Genomic DNA, 13,307 nt, shown 5'->3' with positions numbered 1-13,307 from the left:
CAAGCAAAAGACGATACTTAGTACATATTAGTATTAAGATCTATTGTATAGACTTAATAAAATGTTTGAACGTGTAAAGGATTTTACCATGTTAAACATGAATTTAAAGACTTTGAAAGACTTTCGACTCATATGTATAAAACTAAGTAAATGTTTGAACTAAGTATAAGCTAGGCTAAATACTAAGTCAAACATGAAAGACTCTAATAGAGAGTTTCAACCATATCACATCGCAAACAGTTTAGCAAGACTCAGTGAAACTGAATGAACTAAAATATCACATGGATGGAATAAGATTGAGAATAACTCTGCAATTTAATCCATCATGTACGTCGTGATATGGAATCGTCGCACGACTTACTTGCTTAGAGCATGTGAAGTATGTATGTAGTACCAATGAACCTAAATCTATGTTATAGATTGTTAGCTTGTGGCCAATAACATCTAAATTACTTGGATAAGTAACAGGATGAGTTCTAGACTTGTGGAAACAAATACAATTTGAAAATTGATGTTGCAAGCACAAACCTTAACAAGGATTAGATCCTTAACAAGGAAGCCGTTTATAAGCACGAGCTAACGATAAGTCGTGGCTTGATAATGGTAACATGGACGTGCATCCATTTGTAATGTGCAGGAATTAAAGGAAAATTTCCATGATCATAAGTGATTAGAGTATCCTAAATCATTGTGAGTCGTTTGGAGTGAAACCCTAGAAAAGCATCATCAGAAAGTCTACTAAAATATATGTTTAGAATATTGTTGCCTTAATGGCGATAATAAAGAAGATGTTCTGTGGAAAGTTTGTTGCTGAATGTTAATGATTGTAGGTTCCCAAGTTGAAGATCTCAATTATGAAAATGAGTGGGAGCCATCACTTGGACAATAAATCCTAAATCACATATAATCCATGACACTCTCAAATTTTATCATCTTATTATGAAAGTGATCGGTAATGAAGATGCTAAGATTAGCAAAGTAGTTATAACTAAACCTATGAAATAAGTGAACTATAACTTTCACAATTGCATGAAAGAAATCAAGCATATTAGATATAGGTGTGATTTCTATAGATGTTTTATAAAGAGTGATACTCTTAAAATATTCGGAAAAACCATTTATCATAATATAAACCATTCAGGTTTTGGAGTAATTTAAAATTTCATGCAATTTTTATCACTCCGTTTGCTATTTATATGTGGTTTAGAATTAAATAATGAGTCCATTCGATTCTTGGAATATTCAAAATAGGGTTTCAAGAGCAGTCTTGGTAAGGAAACACCTATTATGTGAACGTTGAATATTATAATCGAATATTATTCCTAATCGAGGTCATTTAAATAATGGACGATTAATGACCAGTTGAGATTAGTGTGTAGTTTGATTTATAGCACCGTTTCATGTGCTAAGAGGACATGATTGTCATGAATAATTTGCACAGGTATTGGTTTATAACCATACTAGACCGACCTATGAGAATACTTTAAGAAATTAAAAATCGTCATAAGTATACTTCTCATTATTTCTATCGAAACCTTTTTCCTTGACCATGAGTATTGTGAGCTTTCTTGTTTGAGTACTAGTCCGTTTTGATGATTGTTAAACGTCTACCGTAACAGGGGATTATAACGACATTACTCGGGTGGCTAGGTTCTCATAGTAAGAGAAGCTACATTACAAGACTGGAAATGTCCCCCCTATTAAAATTAGGGAAGATGTCTTTGTTGTTACAAGGCCTCTCGTAGAGCGAGAAGGTAAAAATGCATGGCCGTGCTCGGATGGATTTTAGAAATCATCTGTTTATTGACAGTCGGACACGGAATTGAGAAACACTTCTGGACGTAATAAGGATGACAAAATAATCTTACCTTACAGTTCATGAAGAGACATTAAGCGACATAGGAAAAGGGCTATACACTAAAAGCACACTTGTCCGGAAGGATAAGTGGGAGATTGAAAGGAATAGTGTCCATCGAACAAGTGTATTATTCTGATAGTGAGTTCAGAATAACTATAAAGCTAATATATTCAGTAAAATCAAGTGATCGGAATGCCTAGGTGGAGGCCGCTTCCGATTAGTAATATTAATGCATAATTAATATTACAGCTTAATCTTGACTGAACCCTTCGGGTCACACCCAAGCAATGAACGAACCGACACAACGAATTAATTCGGACAAATTAATGAGTCGCCCGAGTAATAAATATTTAGACGTCAGAAATTCGAGCTTGGAGCGTCGAAACAGAGCGTCGGAGAATCTCAAATGTCGAGCAAAAATTTAGGATTTGGTGAGACGGGAAAATACTTCAAGTAACAAGTAAAATCCTAGCTACGCAATAGGCTAGGAAAGCGCGCCAAATAGGAGTGTGCCATGTGGCAGCACACATGGCAGCACGCCATGTGGAAGAACACGTGGCAGCCACAAAGTGGCAGCGTGCCACGTTGGCAACGCGCCATGTGGTAGCGTGCCACATTGGTAGCCCGCCATGTGGCAACACCAAGTGGCAGCAGCCAAGTGGCAGCGTTCCATGTGGCAGTGTGCCACGATGGCGGCACGTGTGGCAAGGGACTGTAGACCCGGGTGACAGGTCATGGACACGGGCCAAAAGAGGGCGTGGCTAGGAATTTGCCATGGAAAAGTGAATGTCGTGGCAAATTTTAATTTTTATACCACGGATATTCACTTGGCAAACAAATTCATTTGCCACGAGTATTAACGTGGCTAACAAATTATTTGCCACTAATACTACATGGCTATTTAAAATTTTTGTCACAAATAGCACCGTGACTAAATCCCTTGTTGCCACAAATACTACCCTGCCTAATAATCTTTATTTCCATAAATACACTAGTAAAACAAGACAAATGGGCACCGGTTTTGGCTCGGTGCTGATGTGGTTAGTGCCAAAACAAAAGGATCAAATAATAAATTTTTAATTGCTTTATTTATTACTTAAATTGATACACAATGACTTACATATATGTAAACTTGGCTTTCCATTAATAAATTCTTGTAATGTTTTATAGTAAAAAAAATTATTACAATGGGAGCATAACCACAACAATAGGACTGGAGGCGCATAACAACATCAACATTAAGAGCTGATAGCAGCAGGAGCATATCAACATCAACATCATGCAATAGGAGGATTGCAGCATCATGTAGTAAGAGCATAGCAGCATCAGCATCATGCAGTAGGAGCACAGCAGCATCATGCAGTAGGAGCACAGCAGCATCAGCATCAGAGTCATGCAACAATAGCATCATGTAACAACAGTCAGCAACAACAGCATCATGAGACAGCAGTCAGCAACAGCATCATGCAGCAACAATAGCGCGCAACAACATCCATAAGAAATTACAACCACATATACACTCACAAACATAGTCACACAAACCAGATTATATTTACAATATGAACAACTAACATTCAGCCTTGGAAAATTGTAAAATAACAACAAAAAGAACCAAGATTAATTCCCCATCACCATAATTAAAAAAAAAAATCCAATTACGACGTAACCAAGAGCCTGGCAACTTAACGTAAGTTTCTCCTCTTCTACTCCTTTTTCTTACTCATTTACCTCACTGTAGTTACGGTCAAGTTAAGAAATTTTTTTTTAACATTAAGGGTTTATTAGGCTAATCTTAATTTATCTAAATAGTAGCAAGACTAGCAGCAATGTCAAGCACAACACAAACATACAAATGTCACCTTGTCTAACGATATGCAATATAGGAGTAACTAATGCATAATACTCGATAAACATTTCAAATAAAGAGCAAAACTGATCACCATGCTAGTTAGAAGGCACTTTTCAAGTTTATAAGACAAGACGATAAGTGCGAGTAAAATCTAACCTAGAAAAAGTAGGCCAAATTCTTCAATAGAGTTCAACTTCTATATATAGTGCATTTCCCCCTTCCTTTTTCAATAAGGTTGAAGTGACTCAAAAAAATTTAAATAAAAAAGAAATTAATTGGAAATGACATAGTTCACACACACAAACTAGCTAAACCTTTTCAAACATTTCAGTCCAAGGTGTCTAATAATAATAGAAAAACAATCAGTATACATAACATAACTTGTCGCAAACTATATCATAATTTTAAAAAAAATAAAAGAAAATCTGAGGTGGAATTAATATGGCAGTACCAAGGCCTAGATAACCCCAACACTTATTTTTCAACATTATCCCAGTGAGCCAACCAAGGGAATTATACATCCAATGTGATTTTGAAAGTCAACCACTAATTTTCCCAAAATCTTAAATAGTAGCAAATTTGTGTACAAAAGAAATGTTAACAAATCCAAACAAATCTGCAGAAGCAAAAAGAGCTTGATATAGCAGGGTTGGGACTTGGTCATACTATGTAGAATGTAATTTTGACAACAAGTACAATGTAACAGCAAGCTACTAAAGATACCGAACACAGGACTTAATATAAAGAAAAAAAGCTCATAATAAGAAAATAATAAGCCAAACTACTTAACTAGGACCTTAGTAATAAATCATTATAAAATCAAGATAAATAACTGCATTTTTCATTGCAGCACCAATTGCTTGTAGAGTTGTAGGCTATATAAATGCATGTCATCCTTGCACCAAACAAGTCTTAAACTGCTTACTATTTAGTTCACAAGCAAAAACCCTTTGTTTATCTAAATAAAAAATGAAATCCTAAACCAGAAACTTTATTAGCTAATCACAACTCCTTAACTTAGGTAACTCAAGTTTAATCCCTTAATCTCCCCCCGCCCCACCCCTTTGATTAAAACAGAGTAATTACACTACATTTTAACCCACATTATACTAGTTATACTAAGATTGCATTACGATAAAAAAATAATAAAAAAAAGGAAGAACAAAGATGAGAGTATAATTAGAAAGATTAAATGTAGCATCTCCCTAATAGAACTATAACTCACTCGTGGAAACCCAAAATTGCATTGGAACCTTGAGCAACTAAACACTAATGAACAAATAAAAATTTTGACCAAGTTACCTGTAAAATTACTCATTAAAAATAACTATAGAAACATTTATGCTAAGCAAAGAGAGATATTATAAGACTAAGATACAAAACGGAACAGGTGATAAAAATAGGGAGAAAATGCCATGTTAGGCTTTATCCAATCAATAGAAAAAAAAACGGGCTTGCAAAAATGACATAAATGACAAGCAGATAATTGTACCTAATCACACAAGACCATTGAAAATAGCATCATAGAAGCTCACCTCTATATAAAAAAACCTTCATTGTACTACCTTCACATAGTCATATTATACTCCATACAATATCTTGCTTCACATAAAATAATCATCAGTCATGAAATAATCACAACAATGAGCATTACCTTCTTTCCAATTCATGAAACATAAAAAAAATTAAGACAAAGTTTTCTGGCCATCAATCCAACATAACTTCAACAAATGAAATCCACTTATAATTGATCGAATTAACCCAGATTGAATTGAGAAAGTACTTCAGAAAAATTAACCCAATTAAAGAAAAAAAAAAGGAAGATTTGCCTTTAAAAAAATTGCAAGTTCAATTGTCAACAGTTAAAAAAATAGGAATCAAATATGCAATTAAATTAAAACTAAATAAAACTTTTAAAAAAATGAACACAAATCATGCATAATGAAACACAAAGGTTGCAATTTAATAGAGAATAAACAAAATTCTTGAGTTGTTTCACCTAATTACTCGATCAGAGAACAAAAGAGGAGGGGGGGTTTGGGGAAATAAGTTCATCCAAATTAAACTTCTAAATATTACATCAATTAAACTCAAGATATCAAAGCATTCAACATAAATAATTGGAACGCAAAGATACATAACCTAGAAAATTTCGATCTTGAGGAAATTTCATTTAAATTCCGCCGTATTAATTGCAAAAATTGAATCCAGGACTTGTAGATGGCGGTGGATAGAAAAAGTGCTATTTGTAACTGGCAAAATTGACTTTTTGTAACTGGCATTGTTGGTTGCTAATGTCACTATTACAACTAGTGAAAATTATTCGTAACCGGCTCATGATAATTACAAATAATGTATTATTTGTAACTGGCATAACCTAACGCCAGTTACAAAAGGTCTATTTTCCATGTAAGAAATCACACTATTTGTAACTGGCATTAAGTTAAGTCGGTTATAGTAAGGGTATTATTTGTAACTAGCATAACCCAATGCCAGTTACAAAAAGTCAATTTTTCAAGTAAAAAAGTACACTATTTATAACTGGCATTAAGTTAAGTGGGTTACAATAAGGGTATTATTCGTAACTAGCATAACCCAACGCTAGTTACAAAAAGTCTTTTTTTCAAGTAAAAACGTACACTATTTGTAACTGGCATTAAGTTACGTCGGTTACATAAGGGTATTATCAATAACTGGCAAATCATAACACCGGTTACGAATATATTTTTTATTTTTTTAAAAATAATATTATTAGTAACTAGCACTAGATTACGCCAGTTACTAATATATATATATTTTTTAAAATATTTGATTCAAATACAAAAATGGTAGTATATCCTACCAAATGACCCATTGTCAAAAGGGTTATAACCTGTTACAATTCAACCAACAAAACACGTACTACGAATACTTCCATACTTCCATACAATACCAACACTCTAAATAGTTCCACACAACTCGAATTATTCATCCATAACCATACAATACAAAAAAATTAATTATACTTTAATTTCCAAAAAACAATTAAACTTGAATTAAAAACGCATTGATTTATAATTTAGAAATGTAATAACAATAACCAATAGGCTAAATAAAATTCAAGTAGATGTATAAAAATGTGTTATATAATTTTATTAAGCTAAATGCGATAAATCATAACATCGATTAATAAGATAACTAATCTTTCAACAAAAAATTAAGCCTAAAAAACTTAACCCATTGTTCTTGAATCTCATCCAATTCTACATCGTTGTAGGCTGCAAGTCTTGCCAAATACTCTCGAAAAAAAAATACGTGTATATATATTATACTTTATAAAAATAAAACATCAACCAAAACTCGTAATATATCTCATCACTAACGTCTTTCAAATTACCCTTGCAATCGCTATGGAAAGATACTATCTCATACATATATCTCATCACCTAATAAGTACATTCGGTACCACCACATTGTTGAGTACACTAATTCAAATGAACACAGTACAATTATTTAATATATTAAATAATACTTTCATTACTAATAGAACGAAAAAGCAAAAAATATACGCTTACCTCCATTCTTATGTGTAATAATTGTGGCTTACTCGTTTTGATAGAATTTCCTTTAACGTGAGACCTATATACATTGTAAGGTCTAAAAAAAGTCATAAAAATCATTAGATTAAACGAATGAAAAATAACTTTTAATCACATGCATATGAATATGTAGTACTAGTAATGTTGTGTACTAACATCTTCATTACTTTGGACAACTCTGAGTTTCGAGCGTTCGGAGGTGATTGAATAACAGAATCAAACTCATACACAAGACTCATATGCAAATCAATCACATAGAGTACCCAATGATTCCTACATTTCAATAAACATGTTTGTATTATCCACATAATTAAAATAATAAAATTATGAAAAAGTAAAGATATCAAGGACCAGTAGTACATACGCTTCCATATATGGAGCCAAAATGAATTTGCATTGTGCATCTTTTTTCCTTAATTTAGTAAGAAAAGCATTTTTCAAATACATTTGGACTTCAAGGAAATCTTTCTTGATTTCATCTGCAGAAATTTTTTGGGAGCACAAGAATTTGATTTTAGTCTTCTGAAATAATGAGATATGCTCTTCAATTAAGTACCTGCATTTTAAAGAAAAAATAAATAATTAGTATAATAAATGGATCTAACAAAATATATTTCAGAGTGAAACAAATTCAAATAACTTTAATGAATGTTAGTATTTACAATATGTAGACATGGATTAATGAAATATTTGCCCATGCTCCTCGTAGTAATTCAGAGACATCATCACTAGTAACATAAATTTGTGTGTCTTCCTTTTTATAAAACAATGGAGCCTTCAATGGAATTATCGTAGTATCATAATCTCCACTTCCTGAAGTCATGCAATAATACAACATAGAACAATGTTTACCAAGACTCTCAACAATATTTTCCGGAATAGTTATGCCTTTGCCTTTAATAGTTGAATGCTCTGATTTAATAGGTCCGCAACTATCAACTTTCTCTTTGGTTTTCACCAATTCATTATCCGTCTTTTTTGCCAAAGTCATAACCTTCAAGAAAAGATAAGTACTAATATAATTTAGTTACAATTACATAGCATATCAATGAATTACCTCATCAGTAAAGAAGACTAAATCTGTCGGCTACCCCAAAAAAAAACCTTTCACCTCACCCAACATAGTGATACCGTCATCAGTCTCTTCTGCGAGATTTAGGTGAGAATAATTACTGTAAACATGGTCAACACTAACTCTATAGATGTCACGGTTCATTTTCTTGTTATGAATCACTCATCTAGGACAAGGTTTTGCCGATCCATCGGCCACAATCACTGAGTTCTCACTGAACTCATCAACTAAAGCAAGACGACATTTAGTTGGGACCTACATAATTGATAATGTCGCAAGAAACATGAAAGCATAATCTACAATTAACAACTAATAAGTATGAGAAATAAAAGCAGGTAAGATTCTTTGTACAAAAACTGATTTTTTGTTAAATTGACCTTTGGTAAATGGGTTTTGGGAGGAACATATGGGTCAGGCAGGGGGGTGCAGGGATACTTAATGGACAGCTTGTTCTTTCTCTCTGTTTTCCTTCCTTTCAGCAGTAAACAGAAGAAGTTTGGGAAGTTAGGCTTGTCTAAAATTCTGACTTGGTTGTTTATCAATCAATTATCGTTGTTTACGAGTGTTAAAACATCCCTCACAAGTCACAACTACGTCTAAGTGTTCTAACTATACCCTCATCTCCAGAAACCTAGAACTTAAAAAGAAAAAAAAATTATGTAACAACCAATCTAACACGTAGACCAAATGTATATGTGTCAACTCTACCCAAGTTCGAGTACTATAGAAAGAGTCACTACAGATCATTAAAGAGGATTATACAGTTATGCAACAACAAACAAACAAAAAATTGAAGAAAAAAAATGATTAAACAAGACACTACATTATTGGCTATATTAACAAACCAATGAAGAATTACAACCAGCTATAGGCCTAATTACCACTCCACACACACAGACAGTGGTAAATGACAACCTCAGCAAAATTCACAGTATGATGTATTTGCAGCATATATATATATAACACACCAACAACTAAAACAACAAAGTAGTGTTTCAGATTTTGATTGCAATCTTGGCCTTTATATTCTATCAAGAACATACAACAAAGCAAAAGGATGAAATTCAGCCACTTGATACGCACATTTGCATGACTATTAGACCAAGATAAGTAACAAGCAACTACAATTACAACACACCAACAACTAAAACAACCTGATGTACTCGACTAGTTCAACATTGAAGCAATAACAACAACAATAACTTGCCAATAATAGCGTTCAACACAACAACAACCACAACAACGTTCATCATAGAATCAATAACTATAACAAAAACAACAGTATTCTCAATGTGACGGTTATCTCAATTAACTTGCACACACAAATTTACACACGCTTTAAAGAGAAAAACAGCTGCCTGACATACTCGGCTAGTGTCCCCCAATTAGAATCTTTAGCTATTAAACAGCAGCTTGACATACTCAGCTAGTGTACCCCAATTAGACATGCATGTACTCTAATAGCAAGAAACGCTGCTATTAGATTAATGTTCAATATCCCAAGACAATAATGTTTTCAATATACCAAAGTATATTGTTGGTCTGGAATGTTTGGCAGAGCTATACCATCCCACTAACAAATCCTTATAGTCACATATTATTTCACCACCAAAATTCAATTTAGTAGTTTAGACAAACAGATAGATGTATTAATAGATCAAAGCGATTGATTAAATACAAGATTTACACACAAACAGTCTCTCTAACACACACACAGTCGCACACACAAAGCAGTAACACAAACAATAATCGTTTCTTAATTTTTTTTGTTCGAAATTATTCATCAAAACCTAATTTCCTTGGTTTTTAATAATCTAATTTCATTAAAAATTAATCAAGTAATTGAAAACAACAACATTCAATTCGAATTTACATATAAAACAACTAATTGAAGGTAAAATAACCCTAATTCAAAAGGAACACATACCTCAAAACTTTGATAAAAATCCCCTAAAGATGATCCAAAATTCGAACAAACCAAAACAACAATTAATAGAGTGAGATGCAGCGAAAGAGAAGGAGGAGCAGTGAAGGGGTGAAGGAGGAGCAGTGAAGGGGGAGCGAAAGTGTTGGTTTTTTTTTATTTTTGCGAATTTACCTGAATAATACTAGATACCTTAATTTTATTTTTCTTTTTTTTAATCTTTAATCAAAGTTTAAATGAAAATTACTTTTCAAAAAAAAAATTAATGAAAAATAAATAAAATTAAGAGAAAGTAGAAAACTAGAAACTTTCCTTCAAAAAAAAAAAAAAAAAAAAAAAACTAGAAACTTAATATTTGTTTCTTTTAACAAAAACAAAAATTATTATTAGACTTATTATTTATAACTAGCGGTTGTAAGCTAGTTACAAAATTTATTATTTGTAACTGGCATTTGTAACCTAGTTACAAATGTTTTGGATAACTTTTCTTTGACTAATTATTTGTAACTGGTGTTTCTAAGCTAGTTACAAATGTTTTGGTCAAATTTTTTTGATTTAAAATTTGTAACTGGCGTTTATAAGCTAGTTACAAACGCTGTGGTCAAATTTTCTTTGACTAAGTATTTATAACTGGCGTTTGTAAGCTAGTTACAATTTTTTTGTATTATTTTTTGTTACTGAACATTTGTAACTGACATTTATTTAGTCAGTTACTAATAAAACTTCAAATAAAGATAAACCACATATTAGTAACTGACATTTACTACGTTGGTTACAAATATCATAGAATTTGTAACTTGCATTATCTTAGTCGGTTACTACTGATGCTTCTGTAACTAGCATAATATACGCCAGTTACTAATAGGGCGTTACAAATAGCATTTTTTCTACTAGTTACTATTGAAAGCCGTGAATATAGAAAGTCGTGGAGGTGAGGAACCGCTTCATGGGTTTCAGATTAGAACCCTAAAAACCACCGACAACCCACCACCATCAATCCACCCCATGCCAACAAGATTCTGAATAAACGAATGAATTTCTAGAGGCAATGGAGAACGGGGTAAGAGTGAATCTAAAAAAGACAAGAAAGATGGAATTGTTAGGAACTTGGAAAATTTTGAGAGGAAAGATGAAGCACAGGTGGGTTAAATAGGTAGTATCGGGGGTAAGAATGAGTTTTGAGATGCGAGAAGAAGAAGTTGAAAAATTAAACAAAAAAAAATCAAAGCACAAGTTTAATTAAGTCCGTAGGCTTTGACTTTTTTGGGAATTGACTTTTACTTGGGTCATGTTTGGAAAAACCAAGGGTAGGAGTAGCTTTTAGCAGTCGGGTAGCGGGTAATTATTAGAGTAGCGAGTAATTACAATTAGTTGTTGTTGGGGTTTGGTAAAATTTCAAAATTCCCGTGGCAAAATTACATAGCCACGGAAATTTGAAACTTGTGCCACGATTTTACTCATGGCACAAAGGTCAATTTGTTGTATTGTGGATTTTGGGTTTTATTAAAGTCTACTAATCTACTATATAGTAAATAAGAATTTATATAACTTCAAATTACTTGTTTAAAATTAAATTTCAGATTTTAAAATTGTTCTTAATAAGCTTGTTGAAATTTTATAGATAAATATGTATCTAAAGGATTTTTTCTATGGAAATTTATGCTAATACTTCTAAACTACTAACCTAGACTTTCGGGAGGCTTAAAGTTGTCGTTTCAATGATTTTTGAAGCTTTTAAACTTAATTAGTATTGTTGTAAATTATGTTGCTGGGGAATTGATTGAATTCTTATTGTTTGGTTTAGGAGAGGATTTTATTGAAGGGGATTCTAGTTAGTAAATTGGCATACGAATTCGTTTATTCAAGGTATGTACGAGTTACGAAACCTTGCCTTTAGAAGCATGTTTAGGAACGAAATGAGAACTTAGTATCATGTATAGAGAAGACTGGGCATAATTGTTTGGTTATAAATTGTTATTTCCATATGTTGTGCACTATGTTATTTTGTAATTGTTATTTATGTATTTATTTTGCAAAATGCGCTTAGAGGCAAAGGTATGTGATTTGGTGGAATGATTTGTCTATTACTCGTTCATGATTATTGAAATAGAATGAGTAAAGGAAAAATTTAAGTCTTATAAGACGAGGTTAGTGTTTTGGGGTGCCTTATGCACTCAAGGTGTTTATACACCGAAGTAGTTAAAGAAATCAATAATAAATATTGCTTGCCACTAATAAATCAAGAATTGAAATTGGAAACTTGTTTTGCTTGATTGAATTGATATTGGATTTGGTTGTATTGTTTGTATATGAGCCATCACCAAGTTTGAACTTTTAAATCACGTAAAATGCAAGATGGATGAGCAATAAAACTCTGGATTGGTGCACATCTAGAGTAATGACAAACTTGGGTTGGGGTACACGGGGTATTAGTCGTGCACTTTTCTCGAGGCCGTTTGCTCTACGAGTCTCTTATTTCAAATATTTTTCAAAACTAGGAGTTAGATGAGATCTTATACTAGCTACGGTCATGGAGTTGCGCCCGTGGTCGTTGGATGTTTTATTAATGTTTCCGAAAGGAGGCATGTGGTTTTTCTTTTATTGATGTTCCAAATGGAGCATGGGTTGGACTACCTTGTCTATTGCTTAATCCAATGAATTAAATGAACTGAGTTAACTACCATTCACTAGTGAATGGTTGAGTCGTGTGTTGAGTCTATAATTCAAAGATGCATGATGATTTATTATTAGTAGCATGTTAAGGATTTCTTATTTTATTTTGCACTAGTATGTACTCTGCTTTGCTGATTGTGTGCTTTTGTGTATCTTTCTTTGGTCATGGCCTTCAACTTTCAATGACCATGTGATGATCCAATTTTTACACTTGTAATAATGGGGAGCAGAATAACCACAGGTTCTTACACATGCAACATTCGCATCAGGGTTATGGGATGTTTGAGTGGAGAGTTGGTTATTGTTCGCAGTTTATTTCTTTTTATAAGTTTTAATTTATTTAAACTCTGATT

At 32.7% G+C, this 13,307-nt stretch overlaps 1 protein-coding gene across 4 annotated transcripts; it reads right to left on the bottom strand.

Moving 5' to 3' along the window:
* Positions 1 to 2,921: 2,921 nt before the first annotated feature.
* On the bottom strand, positions 2,922 to 10,545 carry LOC110700421. 4 transcript variants are annotated; one of them, XM_021877965.1, is made up of 6 exons: positions 10,285 to 10,545; positions 7,948 to 8,279; positions 7,650 to 7,841; positions 7,442 to 7,558; positions 7,262 to 7,343; positions 2,922 to 3,103 (listed from the first exon to the last, which is right to left on the bottom strand). In XM_021877965.1, the coding sequence occupies exons 2-6, from the start codon at positions 8,274 to 8,276 to the stop codon at positions 3,041 to 3,043; spliced, it is 783 nt and encodes a 260-aa protein (XP_021733657.1). In that variant the 5' UTR covers positions 8,277 to 8,279; positions 10,285 to 10,545; the 3' UTR covers positions 2,922 to 3,040. The 4 variants fall into 4 exon arrangements, with proteins under 4 accessions (XP_021733657.1, XP_021733668.1, XP_021733662.1 ...); XM_021877976.1 differs by having other exon boundaries at positions 7,262 to 7,325; XM_021877970.1 differs by lacking the exon at positions 10,285 to 10,545 and adding an exon at positions 8,343 to 10,249.
* Between the last annotated feature and the right edge of the window lie 2,762 nt (positions 10,546 to 13,307).

This window comes from Chenopodium quinoa, unplaced genomic scaffold (assembly GCF_001683475.1).
Source record: "Chenopodium quinoa cultivar QQ74 unplaced genomic scaffold, ASM168347v1, whole genome shotgun sequence".
Taxonomy (NCBI): Eukaryota; Viridiplantae; Streptophyta; class Magnoliopsida; order Caryophyllales; family Amaranthaceae; genus Chenopodium; species Chenopodium quinoa.
The sequence above is the reverse complement of the archived record's forward strand: the minus strand, read 5'-3'. Positions and strand labels throughout refer to the sequence as shown.

What these genes read in the sequence shown, in the direction of transcription:
- LOC110700421 (XM_021877965.1), bottom strand. Translation starts at nt 8,276, where the DNA reads ATGACTTTGGCAAAAAAGACGGATAATGAATTGGTGAAAACCAAAGAG. An exon ending in TTGTCCAAAGTAATGAAGAT is followed by an intron (nt 7,344 to 7,441) that starts GTTAGTACACAA and finishes GACTTTTTTTAG; the next exon opens with ACCTTACAATGTATATAGGT. An exon ending in TATTACACATAAGAATGGAG is followed by an intron (nt 3,104 to 7,261) that starts GTAAGCGTATAT and finishes TGCTGCTATCAG; the next exon opens with CTCTTAATGTTGATGTTGTT.